Consider the following 21,613-nt stretch of genomic DNA (forward strand, 5'->3'; position numbering starts at 1 on the left):
TTATTTTTTTTTCCTGCAAATGTATATAATCCAACACACATTGTTACTGATAGAAACTTTTTTAACTTCTTCATTGTTATATGAATTAAACTAGACTCTGGCCCTCAGGTGTTATCTCCGTAGCAGCCTGCCTGGTCAACTGCAAAGAAAGAGACTTAACTTTCAGGAGCCCTGGTCTTTAATTGTCAGGACTGCTATGCACAGGAAGAATGGAGGATGTCCAGAGACAGTAGAAGTTTTCCACTTTATAAATAAGCAGCCATTAGTAAAACAAAATATCACACAGTTCTGAATTGGAAAATAAAAGAAAGAGGGAGGTAGAATGAGGTTTTGATATTGTTTGCCTTGATTTAGAACAGAAAACAAAAATCTTAGTTTAAATAGGAACATATTGTACATGTGGAATTTTATCAGAAATAATAAGTGCATAGTATGCACTTCATTCGAAATGATACCTGAAATGTTATTTTAATATAATTTTATTTGAAAGTGTGGTAATAATGCAGTTCATATTTGAAAACATGCTAAATGCTTTTCCCAGGCAGTTCTACTATCTGAAGAGTCTTTCAGAGACTATAAACTGCCTTAAAGTTAGCACTTTATTGTTTTTTATTTATTTTGCTATTTGAAACTTTTATTCCTACAAGCTCTTTCTAGACTTGAGGAGCTGGTCATCTGCTGAAAAGAGGTCCTATATACTAAAAAAACTATGTACTCAGAGGCAGGTGAGCAGCAGAGATCCAGGCTGTGAATGTAAATATGTTAGCTTGCCAATCTCATTTTTATTGCTCCTATGAGCGACTCTGCTGGTAATCCAGGGTCGACCACCTCTTGAAATCGGGCAACAACGAGCAAGTAGTGGGAGCAGTGATCTTTTCTGCACTGACAAGTGATTTGGGGAAAAAAAAATCACATGCATCCATTGCCATTTCCTTACCCTGCTCCTCAACTATAAATGGATCCTCAAAGAATAGGTTAATTTATTTTATCTGTCTGTTCAAACCATCTACAAAAATATCAGGTAGCTCAAACTGTGATGGGTATTTTAAGCTCGTACTTATCTCGTGTTTCTACCAAATGATAAACAGAATTTTCAAGCATGATAAATCTGGAAATAGAATGCGATTTTGTACCGTTGAAGAGTTCCAGCTCTTATTGCCAATTTACTATAAGAAATATCACTCAAAGTGCAGGTGCAAACTTTCACTTATTCTACCTGTAACAATTTCTAATTCCTATGTATGTTTTGTTTCGCACTGCACATTTGAGGAATCTTCATTAATCTGTGAAGTAATTTTGCAACATCATAGTTTATGAAAAAAGAAAAGGAGGACCATTTTCATATTTAAGAATAAATAAAGCAAAACATTATCCAGCATCTTACAGAAATAAAATACTAGTTGTGTAAAACAGAACAATCAAACCATCTTCTCGCTGTATTAGAGTAGTATAATTACAAAACATGCTTCTAATTTATGAGACAGAGTAACTCCAAATAATATTTTACATGTTTATGCAAAATAAGTATATGGACATATACACTTGTAAAAAGAGACTGCAATTTAATTTTGACCAATATATATTGTTACTTTATGACTGGTAATCTGTAAACTGCTTAAATATTTTGAATTTGTAATATAAAATATCATTTCAGATTTTCAAAATTTAATTGTTCTACAAAGAGCCTACAGAAAATCATCTACAAAAATCACATGCAAAAATGTGGTGTGTTATAAGTTATATCATGCCCTTTATTCATTAAAACCAAGGAACAAGAACAGAGAAATTTTCAAAATCCTATTTCCAGTTACAGTAAATAGTTCTACATATGAAATAGTTTCTAGATTTTTTTTTAATTAATAAACTATTTAGGTGTGTGAGGGAGGCTCAGATGTTCAAACTGGAAAAACAATATTCATACATTTGATCTGAAGTGATCTTTGTTGCTCTATATCTTACAGGTCTGGGGATGTCCACCATTCATTATCAGCAGAAAGTCATTCCTGTTGAAATATTTTGTTTTGTTTTACTCTTCATGATCCTTTTTCTCTATTTGGGTTAGGATAGGTTAGCAAGCAAAAACTCTATATGGGTGGAAAACTAACTCGTCAAATGTGTGCTTTCTCATATATATAAGTTGTTCTTTCTGTAATTTCTGTGAAGAGCTGGCAGGTAGGAGGAGAATCATGAAATACTTTGATAAAGGAAAGCAAACAAACAAAAAAACCAACCCCTCAAACCAGGTAATATATTAGATTACTCAGGATATAGTGATCACACTGATAACAAATGGCATCCCCATTCCATTCCATATCCAGCATCAATTAATTTGAAACATGTTGGAATAAAAATATAACTTAGACGATGCGCTGCTGAGTATCTTGATTTCTTAATGTTCTTTTGCACACATTTCTTTTTCTATAGACTTTGTGGCTGGTTAAACACATTCTCAACACAACTCCTGAGGATCATCAGAGACAAAGACATTGGTAATAATTATGGGAGTGAAAATTAGCTATTTCTGTAACAATGCATGCTTATAAATATGGGCATAATTATAAATGCTCTTTCAGTCTTTTTTCTTTATTTACATGGGAAAAGTGTGCATCTCAAATTAACCTGTCTATCCAGTTGTGTGAAACTGAATTTTTATGTGATGTGATAATTGAGCTCTTGATGTTCTCAAAAGAAATCTTGACATAAATTTACACAGGTCCCTGTTACTGTGATTTCCAATAAGTAAATGAGTAGGCAAACAATAGATTTTCTCAGAGTTCTGCAGCATAATTCTACTTCCCCTAAATTAAATACCTTGCTCCTTTGGTTACACTCCACTCTCATGTAGCACTCAATATTTATCATGGTGGCTATAATACATAACTGCCTGGTTTCAGGAAGTATTTTATTTTACTATGCATTCTTAGTATGTCCAAGGCTAATTGATAACTTCTCTCAAAACTGCTATTATTATATACAGTATAATTCCCTCTTTGGAGGGAAAAGATACCTCATAAATTATCAAGTTCAGGAGTTGATATGGAATGGCAAAACAAAACATAGAGGAAAAAGAAAAAGATATCGCCTTAGAAAAGAGTTCCTTAAAGGGACAAGTTTAAAAATACGTAGCTCTTTCTTATTAATTCAATTTTTATTTACTAAAGTTAGTGTAAACTGTGCAGCTGATGAGAATCTCAGCTCTTTGTGACAGAGGGTAACTGTTTTCAAGTTAGGCAGACATATAATCAATGGAAGAGGGGAGAATCAATGGACACAGTTAACAAATGAATTTTCCCCATTTAGAAGCAAGAAATTGCCAGACTTCATTTAGATTTCATTTTATTTGTAATTTATTTCAGTACAACTATTGCTGCAAAAGAAAAGGGGGAAAAAGAGCAAGATGAGTTACTTATGACTAGAGAGATTGTCATAAATAATAATACAATGAAAACATTTATTTTATCACCTAAATTCAGAAAAGAGGTACAATCTCTCTTGTGGAAAGGCATGAGGGGAAAGGAAGGTTGAAGACACATCAAGGAGAGGGTAAATACATGCTTGTATTGTGGTAGGCACTGTACTAACACAATTTAGATGGTTTACAGTGTGTCACTGTATTATGGTGTAGAATAAGGGTTATTACTACAGATTTCTTACCTCCACTGCCTCCACTCACACAGTTATCTCCAGAAGAAGAATCCTGATATACCATGGTCTTCTGTCTCAGACCATATTTGCCTGTATATGCCTTCTAGAAAGTGTGAACAATGTTCTTTCCTTAGTTTTAAGTGAAGATATGTTAGAGGATTATTGTGGTCAAATGAACTGGTTTTGTTGTCACTAAATTGGTACATCTGCATATTTTAATGGGAAATGAAGACCCTACTGATTTCCATATTGTAGTGGTGAAACTACCACCAGAACAGAAGCGAACCTCTTCAAGTGTTCTGTGATTCTAAGTGTGTGTCAAGGATACAAGATTGCATGTATCTGTAATCACAGCTAAAATGTGAATGCACGTAGGAGGGCCAAAGGGCACAAATACAGAGTTTAAAAGTCATGAGCCTTTTTTTTTTTTTGCAGAGGTGTCATAAACTTACCAGATGGATAAGCAGTTAATTGACATCTGACCTGGAGAAAAAGTGAATTCATGGGCATGGCCAGTCCAGGCCCAAATGCGTGAAACTCCAAACTCTCTATAGAGCAAGGGGAGCCTCCTATCTGTCTCAGCTATTTTTATTTTCTCTTCTTAATCCAGGACAGGGAGGAATGGGAGGTAGATGCAAAATAGTCTTTTCGTGGCATAGGAAAGGAGTTCTGGGTCCCACAGGTTAGATATGGCTATGACATGTTACCTTTCTTCCTGCATTCACTGTCTACAACATTGCCTTGCATATTGTGCAATACTGCACTTGGGTCTTCATCCTTTCTTGCTGTTTACTGTTATGTGTAAGTAGAAGTAAGAAATTCTTTGAGAAAAAGTCCTACAAATTACATTAGAAAATTTTAATATCCTTACAGTATTTTTTAAATTCAACCTGTAGAATTGTGAAGGTATTTTCAGAATTTCTGTAAATTTGCTATTATAATCTAAAAGGCTTAATTTCTGTTTCATATTATAGTTGCGTGAAGTAGTTTCTAAGGAGTCTACTCTACCACAGTGTTCTCTGTTATTTCTTTCCACCCTTACCAGTAGAGTTAGATTGTGTTTGTATTTGCACAAAACACTGTAAATGCTAATGATAAGTTTGTGTATGCCTGTATATGTATTTCAGATGTTTGGAGCAGTAGTCTGTTGCATGCTCTTTGCTAATTTTGCCTGGAACACGGTTTTGTTTCAATGTGTGTAATTCAAAGGTCTTTCTTAAAGAGGGCTTTAGGGTCTGTTTACTGTTTTTTTCTTCCAGTTGCTGGAGACATAACAATAAAAACATAAAGTGTAAATGGTGCTAGATATTTTGGTTTGAGTCTATAGTAAGTCAGCAGGGGAAAATTGGGAGATATAAAGGATAAAAATTCCTACACCCCCGCCCCCGAAAATAAAAGCTGAAGCAAGAGTTACATTGATATTGTCTTTTTATACCAAATGTATTTCTATTTAAGGCTTTGCTAAACCATAACGCAGATGTCCAAACACATCTTTGTTCTTTTTATATTTCATGTGCAATTTATACTTCAGGTGGAAAAACATTCCCTCTCTCCCACAAAATGATGTGTATTCAACCTCTTAATTCCTGGCACAGCTAAAGTGCTTTCCGCATGCCAGTCACAATTTTGCCTTTATTACGAAGTCTTTTCCTTGAGTTTACCTTTCATAGTATTTCTTTTTTTATGGCTTAAGGAAATAGGTTCAAGCCATGTATAAATTCAGATTGAAAAACTTTTGTGTGAAATTAACATAATGAAGCATTATATTAATAGTTTGACAGCTAGAAAATGTTGAGTTTGGCTGTGATATATCCAGACCTACTGACTCTGGAAAATGTATAGGGAAACCATAATAGACTGTACATGGCATAAACAGTCAACTTTGTTAAGTGTCATTAACTGTCAGATCTAGTATGATTCTTTCAAATATGTTTATGTCTTCTTAAATGTGAATGCAAAAGCATAACTAGTAAGCAGTGGGAAAGAGCAGGCAAGCACAAGCTATTCAGGTGTGTCCAAAATGAGTGGAAAAAAAGAAAATTTCCATGATTTTAAAGTTCCTCAAACATCTTTTAATCACAGTTGCTACCTAAAGCTCCTTGGTTGAGGGAAGAAACATGCAAAATACAGGAAAACACAAGCTTAAGTGTATGTTACTTTTACAAAGCCATGTGCCTATTTACACCAAATTTCTATTCATATATGTCAGTTGTACTATACTATTTATTCTGAAGCTTTGGCACAGAAAAGATTGAGATTTCTGAGTCTGCCCAATATGTATTAAAACATAAATTGATTTACCCCCAGGAAACCTGACTGTAATTATCACTCTAATCTTACTCTTTCAGTAGGCTTAAATAAAGAAGGTTATGCATATAGAGGTGGAAAAGAAAACAGTGTTTGTGAAGGAGGGTGGATAAGTATTACCTAAACCAAAAAAAAAAAAAAGTCATATCAAAAATGCAAGAAGTGTACTTGAAATAAGAGTTTATATAATACTAGCCACCCTAAAATCTCACAGACAATATGCTGAGTGCAAGTGACAGGTAGGATATTAACTGGTGCCCCCATTGTATGATTTCAAACCTTTGTGAGATTTGCAGCAGGTAGAACACAGCACCACCAGCAGCTCAGCCAATATTGTCCTTTATTAACATTTTAGCTAATTAAAAACTCTAAAGATATCTTAATAACGGCAGTTGTTCTTCAGAGTGGATTGCAGTAGAAGTATCTGCATTGCTTTAATTTTCTATTTATTTCTGTTTAATCAAAAGTTTTATGTATGTCTAGACGGCAATGTATTTACTTGACTTGAATTTGTGACATCAGCACAAACTTCTTAATTAAACAACCAAGCTCTGTGTGTGATGGTAACCTAAGTGACTGTATATTAAACAAGGCAAATGACATTTACTTTTCTTATCTTCTGTTTTCCAGCATCTGGTTCTTGTGCTCAGCTGTCTATTGTTACAAATTCTCTAGAGAATGATATGGTGAAAAACACTGCTGACATCAGCTGCAGGTGCTGATTTTGACTTAGTAGGTAAGGGTGAATCTAGTTGTCATTCAGGAAGGGTTCAGCAGAATTCTTAGTTGGCTTTTGGTTCTGCTGATATAAACACAACACAGGGAAATTCATTCCCTCAACGTACATCTCCCCATACCTAGAGGTGAATCCTGGAAACCAGAGCTGTTTCCTCAAGTGCCTCCTTCCCCTGCATAATTTCTACATTTCCTGTGGCCTATATGCTAAGTTGTAGTCAAATCTGGAAAAGCGGATGCATTCTTACTTCTCCACAAAGAATCGGATGTCAGAGCACATAGAGTTTCTTTGGTTTTTCTCCTCTCTCTAGTCTCCAAATCAACAGCTGGGTTGCAGGTTTTCAGCCTGATGAAAAGCGTCAAACTTGTTTTTTTACGGTTTGCCATAGCCTGTCATTTAACTGTTTTATGATGTGAGACACAAGTTTACAGGAAGTGACTACAGTCATCAATTATGTCCACAGGTCAGAAATTATCACATCGTAACATCAAGCACTGTCACTTTAATCAATCCCTGGAACAGGTGGTAAATCCATCATTATTTTAAAGGCTTCACAATAAGAAAGAATATTGTTCTCATAGATTTTTCTCTCACCAGAAACTTCTGAGTGAAATCTGTCTGCCTGTGTGATATCTCTTGCTGTTTCAGAGGCACTCAAAATGCACTGTAGTTCCAAAAGATGTGCACAGAGATAGGCAGGAATCAAAGCTCTGACCCTGGAAGTGACATGAGTTTGTCATGTGGATGGATTATCCCCTATCCTCCATAGAACTAATTGATCTGGGCTCAGCTCTACACTAATAAGCTATAAGAAATACTCTAGTAAGGGAGACCAATGGTTTGCCTAGCCACTTACTGCCTAGCCACACCTTATTGCTACTTTGTCTCAGAAGCAATAAGAGATGCTGGTTTGAGAGAGTGTGCAAGTCTGGCCACTGTAATTTTTGCTTCTTTTATTCTCCCTGCTCTTTTAATCATAATTTTATGTATATATACACAGATATGTATGTATGCGTGTAGACAGATGTCTACAGATCAAGACAATGTTTTTCAAAAAGTCATACAGCATAATGCAAGAGTAATAGAGTAAGATGTCGAGATGTGAGGCAATGTGTTCAAAGAGTCTTTTTTGGCCTAAAATATGTAAACAGACTTCCAGGTTTGCAGCACCAAACAAACAAAACCCAGAGTGTAGCCCTGTTGACTCAAAAGAAGCAGATCTCAAAGTGCGCATTTTTGCTAAGCTGTTCAACTATGTGTTTTTTCCAGAAATATTGAAAGTATTTTAAATAATTTACTATCCTTAAAACATATTTAATTTTACATGGCTGCATTTCAAACCTAAAAAGTGATGGTTTTGAGTTCCATACTTACTGATTCACAATGATCCCTACCACAAAGCTTCAAATTACAATCTTAAAAGATGTGTTTTTCCTAGGATCCTGCTTTGCAAAATGATAAGCTAAATATTTTGTGGACACTGTACACACCTCACAAGAAGAAATCCCTTCTTTCCTCAATACTCTATTCAGAATATTGTTGTTAAATGGTGACTTTAAAGTATTTTATATATTTAACTAAAACTAAACTTTCAAATGAACGGTAGTAGAAAGTAGGTAAGGTCATTGCTTGACTTAAAGCATCACTAAGGTCCTTATTATTATAAGCTACTGCTTATTTATTGGCAAAGTTAACCAAACAAAAAAGAAAAACACAGGCTGAAATTAATTTGAAATACTATACTGGTTCTTATTCTGCAGATCATATTGGAAATGCAAACTGTCATACCAACCAAAGAGTACTCAGTGAAAGTATACTGTAGAGTTATCCGTCTCATGCCTTCCTCAGTCTGAGTCCAATTCCCCTGCTCTGTGCCTGCTCCAACACACATGGGTGCATACCCAACTTTTGGTAAAACCTGAGAAGCAGATTCTCAAAGGTAGGTACATGAAAGCATAAGGTTTCAAATCAGGACTGGGCATAATCAGGACTGGACATAATAAGCACCAAGCCTTGAATCTGCATTGTGACAATATAGCTTCCTAAATGAATCTATTGTTTCAAGAAGAGTATGCTGAACAGCAGTAGTTAGGAATGAAATATTTGGGGTAATTTTTTTTGCTCTTTCTTATTTTTCACTGATTTTATATTTATTGAAATTTGCATTACCTACTTGTATGATTCTTTTAAATCTTGTTTTAAAATATCATCTTTAGAAGGTCCTCCCTGTAATGATGGCAAAAACAAGGCAGTGGCTGGAATAGTTAATGAAACATCTTAATTATTTTCCTGACACAATAAAACCTGATAATTGTAATGCCATTAGGAGGGGGTCTGAGATGGGCTTCAGGTTCCACATAAACCACAGGCTGATTGTACCTGTCTGATTAAGCATGAAGGCTGGCTTAGAGGAGAGCCAGGATAAGGCTGCCTGGGGCTTCAGATGAAAACTGCATGAAAGAGAAGTAGTGCCTAGAGAAGCCAAGGCGTAAGACCCAAACCCAGGTTAAATCCCTATGGTGTTGCTTCATTGAAAGCATGTTTAATTTAATAGCTGAATCTACATGCTTATCAGATGAAGTTGGATTAATATAGAGACGTTAGACAATGCAGGAGTTATTTTAAAGGGTTTGTTGGTGGTTTTTTTTAGATTCTCACAGCAAATATTAATGAAAAAGCAGCCCAGCAGGAGGTGCACAAAAGATAGAGTTAAACTAATGTTAGTTTAACAGCATGGATACTCAAAGATTTTGCATCTGGTTAAAACAGATAAAAGTCTGAATGTATCAATGCTAATTTTGTCTTAACTTTATGAAGAAAAAATTTTTTGGGGGTTGACTGGAGTCTTCAGTGCTGATTGTCTGCATCCTTTTCTGAAATCCATTTTTGCCTAAAGAATTATTTTGTCCTTTGGAGAAGCACACGGCACACAAAGTAAAAGTAAAAATGACTGTATTGCTAATTATCCTATGACTTCATCTGGAGTAAAATGTTGATCATGGTCTTCTTGACCATTTGGAGATAGGGTTGGAGACAGAACTTGAGATTTTGCTAATATTCAAAATGAGGGATTAGGAATGGTCTTTTTTCAAATGGTTTTCACTCCTGATGTGTGCCATCCTTTCTGCCTTGATCTTTTCAAATAGATAAGCCTTGCTGTTTTGCTGAATTTGTCCCTGTGCGGTGGCTATTCAGTTCTGCACCTAGCTGTTGTCATTGACTGACTCTGTGACCTTAAATCCCTGTTTCAGCAACTCTGCTGCAGTTTTCTCCTCAGAATAAAAACACCATGTCATTGCCTACCTCACCAAAGTTCATTTAATATAAAATATTTTATATATTTTGTTGGCTGTTACTTATGTAAATTATTATTAATAGTCATGGCATCATCATTGTAAGGTTTTATTTATCTTTTTTCTTTTATCCTCAACAGAGATCAATATAAGTATTTACTTTATCCTGAAGAGAAAACAATTTTATATACATATACATACACATGTATATCTATATTCTCATAGCTTTTTAGAAGCATTAGACAGTTTTAAACTATGGAGTTTTTTGGGTTTGTTTTTTTTTGTTCTTTTACACCCTTTGAAGTTATATCAGATTTATCCACCTGAAGTACAAAGACAATTAGTTGCAGTATGTTTAATACAATGAAAACAGAATGGGTCATTCCTGTTTTCCTCCATTAACAGTGTTTTTGAAGGACTGAAGAATTTCTTCTGGGTTAGATTCACATTTTGCTTCATGCCATTCTGTATATGAATCTGAATCTTTCATATGGAATGGGTGGGAATCAGACTATGACCTCTTCCACTTCACAATTTCAATCACAAAAAAATAGCCTGTATAGAGATGAATGTATTTTCATCTTCTGTGAAACTTAAAGACAGTTAAAAAAAAAGTCTAATGATTTATTTTGCTTTCTTGCAAAAACCCTGCTTTCCCATTTACTTCAGCAACCATATACACAGAAATACTTGCTTCCGTGCCAAATTCCTCTTTACATTCATTTTATTGTCCACACCATTTGTTTATATCTAAATTAAAGATGAATATACATGGTTATTTCTTTTAGTCATTATGTTATGCAGAACATACAGTAACCTTTTCCCTTTTTGTTTCTTAATTATTGATTTAAAGTATCTTTAGTCTCATCATTTTAAATGCAAATGCTGCAGTGGTAGAGAGACAAGGTAAGCAAATACTTTCTATATTTTATTTTTCATTTGTTAATTCAGTCCTATCAGTCAGCTACCTGACCCAGTTATATTTGAACTTTTAATGCTCTGTTACTTCCTGATATTTGACAGTGTTTATTCATCATAAATGCTTATTAAAAAGAAAAATATGCTTACTTCCACCATCTCTGTAAGGCTGAACTATCAGAAAAGCACCATTTTTAAAGCTTACATAGGTAGTTGCAACATTTTTAAAAGTGTGATGTAGTGTAATTCCTCTTAAGCTGCATAGAAGTTGTAAATCAGAACTTTTTTATAAGAACCAAATTTCTTTTCAGTATTTAAAACTAAATCTATTCCAGCTCTTTGCCAGAAATATGTAGCACAAATAAAAGTTCAAAGGGCAAAAATAGCTGCAGGTGATTCCATCTGAAATGGTAATATTTGTCCCTGAAATTTGAATCAAGATAAGGAGGAATTTATAACTTCTGTCATGTTTGTGGAGGCCAGAATGCTTTCTCACTCTTTTTATTACACTGTGCTGTGTAAAAACAGAAAGGAGATGTTTCAGTAGAGTTTCTTGACCATAGATTAATATAAGAGAGAGCAGAAATTAACCCAGTGTGTTTGTGTTGCTACAGCAACACATACAGCAAGGATTTGACTGTAGTTATGTATTTCTATAACTGATAACAGATCACAGATTCCTCTTCTGATTGATACCCAGCATAGTGTTAAATTGACTGATTTCATTGGCTAGACTAACACATTTTTCAGTTTCTAGAAGGCTGGAATGTGTGATGATTCCTGCAATGGACAGGATTTGATGTATCAGACACATACAGGAAGAAAAGACTTGCTGTTCTTGACAGTCGCTTGTTGACCGCTCCTCTGTCTGATTGTCTTCAAGGTGATTAGTCATAAACCTTTCTCTGACAGACAAGATGTTGTACAATACCGCCCTCTGATGCAGTCAAATTGTCCTATCTAAGTAGTCACATATTGATTTGCTCTGATGGGTTTTGCGCTTTTTTTATCACCAGGCTGGCAGGTACCAGTAAACCACAGTATAGTCAAAACACTTCCCCTTTTCAGAAACGTTCCCGTAATGTAATCATTGCAATAAATATACAACATCATGAAAAGTATCTTGTAAAATACATTTTCTTCCCCCTCCCCCTTTTTATGCACAATAAATAATTGCCTGATAACAGACAATGAGAGGTCTGCAGATTGCCACTAGTCTAATCTTCTCTACCCACAGGCTTAAAGCTGAAAAATACCCACCTATGAAGTTGTAATAAGAAGATAGGACTATTCTATGAATAACAATTGCCTATTGTGGCAGGTTCCCGAGCCAGACAGATCTTTGAGCCAGACCTGCTGAGGCATTTTCACATAAGGAGCTCATCAAAAACAAAAGGCTTTTAAGCTCAGAAAAGCCAGTTTTTATTAAAATTAAAATGGTGTTTTGAATGGCAACTGGAAGTTACCACTGGAGACAGAAGAGAACTCCATTCTCCATGCCCACTTTGTCTTTAAATGAGATGTTTTTACTTCGAGCCTTGGTTTTCATTAGCTGGTCAACACCCTCAATTCCAGCAAACTCCACAGAGTGGGCCTCCACTGTGTGGGGCCCAGACCCTCGTCACTGTTGTCCTGGCCCAGTCCCTGAGCACTCTGAGCACACTCAGGAGATCCCCAGGGAAGGGAATTTGCGACTAAGCAAAGAACAAGCATCACAGTGAACAATAAACTAGACTCCACACAGTAGCCTTTGCTGCTATGTTGGGTATTGGATAACCGTAATTTTTCCACACCTGAGAAGAGGATAATGGAGGGATAGAGGAAAAAGGGAAAAGAATTGGAGGATCATTGTTATTTTGCCTTTATTGAATTGTCTTGTATTGGCTCTGCTTTAAAATTAGCTGGGTAATTTTTCAGATGCCTGTATACATGCTATGGATGAAGCTGTCACCCTTGCTAAAATCTCAAAAATTATCTTGCAAATTCTTTTTCCATTAAGTACACAGGTTCTATTAAGGCACATATTTGGCAGCTTTCTACTTTATTTTTCAAGTTAAAAATCATTGCACACTAGATGTTCTGTCTCGGGAGAGGAGAGGGGAGAGGAATGGAAAAGGGCAAAGAAAAGGGAAGGAAAAGGAAGCAGGACTAGTTTGGAATAAACAGTTTGATGATTTTCTCATTTCTTATGTCTTTGAGTTTATTCTTGGCTTAGGTTTATATTTCACAAGTGGTTTAGCTGATTTAACATTTGATATTGAAAAACACACAGGGATCAAAAGAGGTAATCCGTGCCATCCTCCTGCCTCCAGATAGCTTCAGTGCGGACTTTCTGGCATGTGGTTTTTCAGTTTGTCATGAAAACCTACAGTATCAAGACAATCCTATCTCTGTGAGTGATCTTTACCTAGTACTTCACCGTATTGACTGTATTTACCATCAAAAACTTTATCCTGATGTTGAATGTAAATCATCCTTATGACAATATGAATCCAACTTCTTGCCCTGAACATGACAAGAACCTGAGATTATTTTTTTAGCAGTCTTTTATATAGTGGAAGAAACAGAAGCTGTCAGATCTCATGACAGCTGCTCTATCTGTACCAAACAATGCCAACTTATTTTTGCTATTAATGTATTTGAAGTCTCTGAACATTGTTGTTTTCAGAAATTATTCTTTATTTTGTGAAATATGATGTCCAAATTTGATTACAACATTCTAGCTTAGGCCTGTCTTTGTAAAGTGACATTCAAGATATTTTGTATCTAAACTGTTTATACTTGGGTTATGCATGATGTGAATAGATCTCTTCATTATTTTTGAAACTTCAATTAAAAATCTATTTAGGTTGTCAGAAATGAGCTGCTGTCCTTTGTCCAAAAGAAAGCACCCCATTGTTTTTTCTTGCACCCTTTTCTACTCTGGCCCTCCAGCCTTCTTTTTAAAACTAGCAATCAAATTTCATTGAAAACTTCCACCAATTTTCCCATAAGGTTTACATTGGAAGCCTTCAGAAAATAAGTTATTTTTAAACTAGTAAAGCTATGGTTCTTCATTGGTATTTGCAGTTGTTATGCAAGGATCTGGAGACAGGGACTTGGTATGGCATTTCTTTAACCTTTTTTTTCTCGGTTTGCCTGTTTCCATTTTAGTTTTATTTTGAAGATAGATCTGCCTAGACATATGGCTGCTTGAAAATAGATCAAATGTTTGTTGAAAAAATGTGCTAAATGAAGAATGCAATGTAAGTGGAGATAATTTATGAATTTATTAACTTTTTAATCAAACATGTTTTCCATTTCTTATTTTTCAAAATATTGGCCAGACACTTTTTCTTATTTCTTTGATCTTTTCTGTCCTTATGGGTTTTTTCCTTTCTGTTTTGATACATCATTATTTCTGCAGTATTCATCAAAGACAAAGAAAAACTTTGAGTCTAAGAGAGGAAAGTAAAGACAAAGAGGAGTAAAATCAAGAGACTCCACTAATGTTTCTTATTTTCTTTAATCTTAAAATACTGATTTTGCTTTAAGAACAGAGATTCTAATGAAAATATATTATTAAATCTTCAAATCTGTGTTTTAAAAGATGGCTTTGGGATATAGTGCATGCTAGATGGAACATGTTAAGAATGCGATGAAATCTTTCCCCAGTTGTATTACACTACTAAAGTGTTACATGTCAGCATCATATGATTGTTTATGATTCTGTGGTTTTTGAAACAACATACCGCTAAGTCAAAAGATGTCAAAGAAGTACAATTTCTAGCAGCATTTAGGTGCTATACTGAGTGTAACAGTTTTTAAAATGAGACAAGTGGGCTGCATCTATAATAAAGTGGAGGGCACACCTGAAACTTTGAAAGGATAGTACACCTATATGTTCTCCCATACTAAGAACAGGTTGTTCTTAAACCGACTCTGTGGAGTGAAAATAACAAATGCTCTAAAGAAATCCTTATGGATTAATTGCATAAACTGATTAAAGGTACAAATGAAAAAGTAAGTTCTCTCACATAATCTAAAGGCAAGATTAAGAAAAAAATCAGTACATAAGGCAAACAATATTAGGTAATTAATAAAAAAAAAAAATTTGCTGCAGATGAGAACATTATGCTTCGGGATGGAGAATCTAAGTTTACTGCAGAGTTTGGCACTGCAGTGTTGTCAAGAGCCAGCTGAGTGGGTCACCTATTTGGGCCATGAGCTTCTTTCCTCTCAAAGTGCTCAGGGCAGAGGCTGAGAATGTCCAAATCCTTGCCAACATATTAAAAGGGCATGGATGGTAAGGAATGGCTTCACTGGTCCCATTTTCTGACTTCTCTACTGCTTTGCATGCTAAAAGGGACCCTACTCTGGACTTCTGTGGTGTACCAAAGGCAGCCAGCAATGTAATATGAAATAATATTTCCAGGTATTAGTAAATTTTCAGTCTATGTTTACAAGGAAATACTATCCAATTCCATTAAATAAGAAAAAACCCCATACAGTATAGTAGGGTAATTGGCTGAAGTTTTGTATTAAATAACAATAAGTCTGGTGAGACTGATAGTTCAGCGAGACTTCTTGACTTGTTACATTAAATTCTTTTGTTCCTGTCTCTCTGTTTTCTTATAAGGCAGACAGCCACAGCAGCCAACCTCACTTGTAAATGTCTGGATATTTGTAAGGGCAGACTACAAGAATTAAATGGTTGCGTTTAGATATATGTTGTACTCCGCCCCGCCCCCTGACTCCCCCCCCCCCCAAAAAAAAACAAAACAAAACCATCCCACCCAAAAAAGCCCATCCTCTGATTATTTTTCTTTTCACTTTATACTTCTTAATAAGACACACAGACAAATGTCATGAATCAAACTCAGTGGTTAACTAAAGGTAGAACAGAGATTTTTCTTCAGTTTGCATCCAATTTATGTGGTGCTTATGACATACAAAGCCTAGTTCATTTATTTTTATGGAAGTTATTAAACAGGAGGTTATTCATGGAGCATCTAATTTTGAGTAGTGTCATTTATATTATTGTGTAATTCCCCCCTTAATATGGAAAAGAAAGGTTGCAGGTGGTATAGAAAAATGTTCTTTTTTTTATTGTTTTTAAATTCTGGGATATGACGGGTGATTGATTGTACAGTTTATGATTGGGTCTAACATACATTGCATGGATCTTCACACATTATCTGCCCATCAAGATTAGCAGCCTTTCATTAGTAAAGTGCCTGTTAGATACAGGGAGAGACTAGCTTTCGTGTAAAAAATGTAATTGAGTGACTTAAAGGAGGGAAAATCTCTTGTGTCTTGAAATCACTTAAGTACATTGTCGCAAAGCATAAAGGACTGCATTTTCCAAAATGGTTGATGATTTTGATCAGGCCTATTTTCTCCCGCCTAGGGCTATTTCTTAAGGTCTGGAGTTGAAGAGGTGGGATATTTGGCATTTTGCACAACTGATGCCTTCTCAGTAGGTATTAGGCAAATTATTTAGAAATGGAGACACATAAAATCAGTATTAGCTTTGGAAAATAAAACTAATTATCCCTAAAGAGCTACTTTTTTAGAGCCTTCTGTGCATTTTATTAGTTTTTACTTTAATTAATGAACAACATCCTCATCAACATTTTAATACTTCCTAAATTGCATGTCCTATTTTCTTTAGATTATTATATCTTTGGATTGTTTGTTTAGGAAGTGAGTAAATTTGATAGACTTTTCTCATAGAAGGTCAGTATTTCAGATTTAATTTCTTAGGTTCTGCATGAGGCTTGAAGTTAGTATCAGCTAAGAACTTGGATGTATAGACCCTCCCTAGTAAAAGAAAAGGTGATCCCAGAAATCAAGGAATGTCACAGTATGACATACAGTCAAGTGTTTTATTTTCTCAGTCCCTTCATATTTCACAAAAATTGTCAGTTGTTTCTTTTCCCTTAAAAAAAAGAAACTTCTTTCATACATTTAACTCTGAATGTTACCTTGTAATCTACTTTTTCTTTTTTTGTGAATTCTTAGTAGGCAGAATGAGTTTTACAGTTCCCCTCACTACATCCTTTGAAAATACCTTACACTGATGTTCTCATTGACATATTCAACACTCACACTAGGTAGCAGGCATCTTGAAAGAATAAGGCCATTTTATTGTCATAGAATTTTTTTTTTCTTGGCCAAATTTTTAAATAGGACTCTCTGATACTGCTTGCCTTACCTGTGTCTGACTGAATATTTCAGCTGCAAACTCTCCAGAGCAAAGTTTATTTCCCTATGCATTTTTTATACAACATCTACCATGGAGGAGCCACTGGTTTCTCCAAGCATATCCTGAATAGATTTTAAAAGGATAAGAAATCGAAGGATGTCATAAGCACTTCTTGCATTGTTGCAGGTACAATAATACTTTTCATGAAATCTCTTTCACTTCAACCTGTGCTACTGCTCTCCTTTTTCCTGATTCCCCTTCCTGGTTGGTGAGTGTTCATTGTGTGATAGAGCAACTGTTACAGTTTATCCTTGGGTACAGGCTAAATAAATGTAGACAATAATCACTACCACTGCTTTTGTCTAAAAGCTGTAAAACTATAATCAGAAACTGAAGCTCTGTTCTAGTCCATTAACACTGTGTTACCCCTGTTAGCAGTATTGGGAGCCATGCACCAGGTTTGCGTGGAGCTGGGTTTTTCATCTACGCTACAAGTACACCAGACCTCTTTTTTAGTTACTTCTTGTCACAGGATGAAGCCTACACACAAAATCACTCAAATAAATGAGTCCTTGATTGCATCTGCCAGCTCTAACTGCTTAGATTAGTCTGGTGTGTGCAGGAGATAAACAAAAAATCAGGGATGATGGAGCTAACCACTTGCCATTCTTGGAAGATGTTTGTGAAAGAGACCAGAGGGTGAGAGTGTCCCCAGTAACAATGGCTATTTGGCCTTAGATATTGGGAAAGAGATAGTCCTGGGGCTACTTGGCTAGTGAGGCTATTGGCTGCTGGCAACACAATTTTAAAAAACACTGCTTAAGATGGTAACACCTCAGATATGGGGGAGAAACCCCTCCCTCCAGGGACCTCTGACACCAAGTGGGGCCTGAGCACAAGGTAGAAGTGCCCTCGTAGGGGCCATATTGCTAGCCAGGGCTTGAACAGTCCAGCAGTCAAAGCAAGTGTCTGGTTCCTCTGGGTCCCTTCTGCTCTTATAAACTGGGCTGGGGGGGCTGAGTGGTGGGAGTGAGATGTGTGTGGATTTCACAGAATAGCTGTCCATCCCATGTACCCGTCCTTAGTAAATAAATCTTATCCCTTTGTGTCATACTGAGTGATCCTACCCCACTGCAAATAGCAGAATGCACTCAGAACAAGATAAAGCATCAACAAAGCAGCACCACTAACAAAGCACAAACAATAACATAACAAATTAAAATTGTTTGAAAATCAAACTAGGGTAAGAAAACTAATTTTTTAGTATTATGGCTATGATCCCTTGGAAGTTTATTTTCTAATAAAGTTTCATTCAGTTTATTTAATTTTTAATACAACATTTATTATTCTACCCCAGTAATCCATCTGTCTGTGCATACCCATATTAAAGAGAACTGGATAAGAATACTTGCTATGAACTAGTCCCCATGGGTTGGAATGAAAGTGCTCTCTCTTCACACATATCAGTTTGCTAATTACCATCACTTTGAGCAGGAGAATACTAAACCTGAGATTTAAGCCTTTCTCAGAATAATATTGTTCCAAGAAGTTGTTGCTTTTTTTAAAAAAAGAAAGAAATTCCTTACTTGACTTGTTGTAGCAGCTCACTCTTGGTGCTGTATGTCACATGTACTTGATAATTTGAACTAACTCAAATGGATTTACTATGGTTTTATGATCATTTTGTCATGTCATAAACTGTTCTAAAGTTAATGCAACCACATGGAGTTTATCACTTCAATCCAACCTCATCTCTTGTGAACATGGGATAGTATCTGGGGTGATTTCCATCTCCATCTGAGAATCAATAATGCTGACCTCTCCCTCAGGGCCTCTGTACAGTATTTTGCAGTGAAATGTGAAAAATATCAACCTGTTATCTGAGTTGTAAGAAATTAATAATTTCAGATCCAACTGCTGTACAGCCATTTGTTTTCCTTCCTGGACTTAACTCTATGGTAATAAGGCCCAATGGCTTTTAGTTAGTTTGGAATACGTGCTGAGTATGTTTCGGCTGTTGCAATATATCATGTAGGCATTCCTTTTGTGAAACAGAGATGGTGATGACGGTCTTGATGTAAACTTAATTTATTTGAGGTTTATAATAGCACAGACGGTTTGGCGTCCATTCATCTACAGCAGTGGGGCTGAAACTGGAATCAGCTCATGTTTTACTTCTCCTCTATGACAGCTTTCTATTTTTACAAAAAAATATTTCTGTGAGTCTAGGTAGAATCTATGGCTATGGACATCCGTATTATTGTGTGCCTTACTGTATGTTTTCTTTGCAAGTTACTCAATACTAAAAAATACTTCCAACACATATTTTTTTAGAAATGTCTCTATACAGGTGAACACTCATTATTGAAGATCTCTTTGCCTACAACAAACCTTCCTGTTCTACATGCTGATAAATAGATCTAGCAATAGCATTATTCATTCTCATCTTACTTCTGCTACTGCAAATCAGAATTAATTTTGCTGAAAGCAGAATTGTATGAGTGTAATGTTGGTATAGATGAGGTCAGAATCAAGTTCATACTGTGGCTGGCTTCTTTGACATTTTTTTCATAATAAAAAGAGATGATTTCCATATTTTCCAGATGATCATGCCTCCCACAACCAGAGATATTAGAAAATGTCCAAAAACATTTGGGGGTCTTTTAATTAAAAATGTCTCAATCCACTTGATAGTTAAGCACTAGAAAGTGAGAGAGCTACCTAACAGTCTGAGCTAGTGACAGCATTGTGGATGAATCACAGAAGACAGAATCGGCATTTATTAACTTAAAATAATAAGATAAATATTTCCTTAATTTGTAAGTCATTCTGGGAGGTTGCTGTGTGTATTCTAGGTTTCTGCCAAGATTGTTTACTTACACCAAACCACAAGGCAGGTCTGTGGATGGTGAGATACCACAAAGGGCTAAAAATCTGGAAATCTTTGAGCTTTGTCTTGCCAGAAAAGGTTAGGCTGCAGACAGCTGGAATTCAGAGGTGCTGTTGTTGGAAACAGCTCTTGTTGGAAACAGCTGTTGTTGGAAATAAATAGCTGTTGTTGGAAATAAATAGCTGTTGTTGGAAATAGCTGTTGTAGATAGGTCTCGAAGAATGGAAAGTCTTTCAAGCCATTAAGTAAAGATCTCAGTGTATTGCAGAAATGACGAAAATCAGATTTTTTTCTCCTCAAACACTTTTTCCATACTTGGAATTGTGAACAGACAGCAATTTTATTAATATAGATAGAATTCTGTTTCACTTGATGAAGTACACATCTCAGTATACCAGCAAATGCCACGAGTTAGATGAACGAAGGCGTAACTCCTCTATTTCCTTACCTAGTATTTATGTTTAACAGTTGAAAACTGGACATGATTCAGTGATAAAACTTGCATGGGCATGTATAATAAGAAATGGAAACATTTTAGATTGAACAGCGTATTTTTTTTTTTTTACTAAACTAGTTCATTTCTCCTACAACTTTGAACAATCATGGAAGCCTCAGGTGTTCCATGACATGCTTTTTTTGACTTAAATTGGGACCATTTCTGTATAAAAAGCAAAACAATTGTGGAGAAGGAGGGAAAATACCAAGGGTGTCAGATTCATCAGGTTTAAAGAATCCTTTAAACACAAGTCTTACCTTGCCCACGTATTGAGTATCTGGACCTGTGTATTCCTCCAGCAAGAAAAATTGATTCCACATCCAACCACGCTTGGTGCGGTGCAGTGTTTTTCCATCATTCTCTGACAATCCTGTTATCCTTTCACTGAGTGAGTTCTTGTTAGTTCTTTTTTGGGATGGCATCATATGAACCGCATGAAACATACAGCCACAAAGCAAAACTGTCAAGAAGGAGTAAGTCCTCATCATTTGCAGAGGTGCTGTTAGCCTCCACTCCTCTAATAATTCACCAGAACAAAATTTTCAAAAGTTATATTCCACTTCTGTGTATGACCTATAGGATGGAGAAAAGTATTTGAGTCAGTTGCAATAATTTTGTTTCCTTAAGGCCACAACCTTAGGGAAACAAGAATACCAGTATCCTACTGATCATGACAGTAACTCATGGAAATTACATGTAACCATACATATAACCAGAAGTTACTCAGAGAGTTTTAAGTCAAGGACTTCAATGTCTCCTTCATTTTCTTCTATTTCACTTTCTCACACTGTGTATAGACGTTAATTTAAAACACAATCTAAGTGTTTGTAATTAATTATTGTAGTTAATTTAAAACACAATCTAAATCTGAGTAAAATACTTCTTCATCTGAAAGCTTTAGCTACCAGCAGAATCCTAACCCAATGAAACAGCCCGAATAGTAAGAAACCTTCCAACCTAGACTCTCCTGGCACAACCTGATGCTATCCTCTCTCACCATCTACTCAGAATTGCCTGCAAACCTGAATTTCCTGTTACTTCATGTACTACATCAGCCCCTTCGTCGCCTTTGCTAGCCCCCTATTGTCCATTTCTGCATAAAGGAACTCATAAGATGAAATTTAAAGTATTTTTGATGCCT

At 35.7% G+C, this 21,613-nt stretch overlaps 1 protein-coding gene across 3 annotated transcripts in view; it reads right to left on the bottom strand.

Annotated features, from left to right (window-relative positions):
• Positions 1-20,972, bottom strand: part of LOC104345085 (cadherin-9) — a 66,999-nt gene extending 46,027 nt beyond the window's left edge. The window contains exon 1 of one of the 3 annotated variants that reach the window (XM_086469018.1): positions 20,730-20,972. In XM_086469018.1, coding sequence (XP_086325144.1) covers positions 20,730-20,960 — 231 coding nt within the window. In that variant the 5' untranslated portion in view covers positions 20,961-20,972. The remainder of the gene's footprint in view (positions 1-20,729) is intronic. The other 2 variants (XM_086469017.1, XM_086469019.1) reach the window with 2 other exon arrangements.
• Positions 20,973-21,613: the final 641 nt, after the last annotated feature.

The sequence above is a fragment of the Leptosomus discolor genome, chromosome 8 (genome assembly GCF_034619465.1).
Source record: "Leptosomus discolor isolate bLepDis1 chromosome 8, bLepDis1.hap2, whole genome shotgun sequence".
Lineage (NCBI taxonomy): Eukaryota > Metazoa > Chordata > Aves > Leptosomiformes > Leptosomidae > Leptosomus > Leptosomus discolor.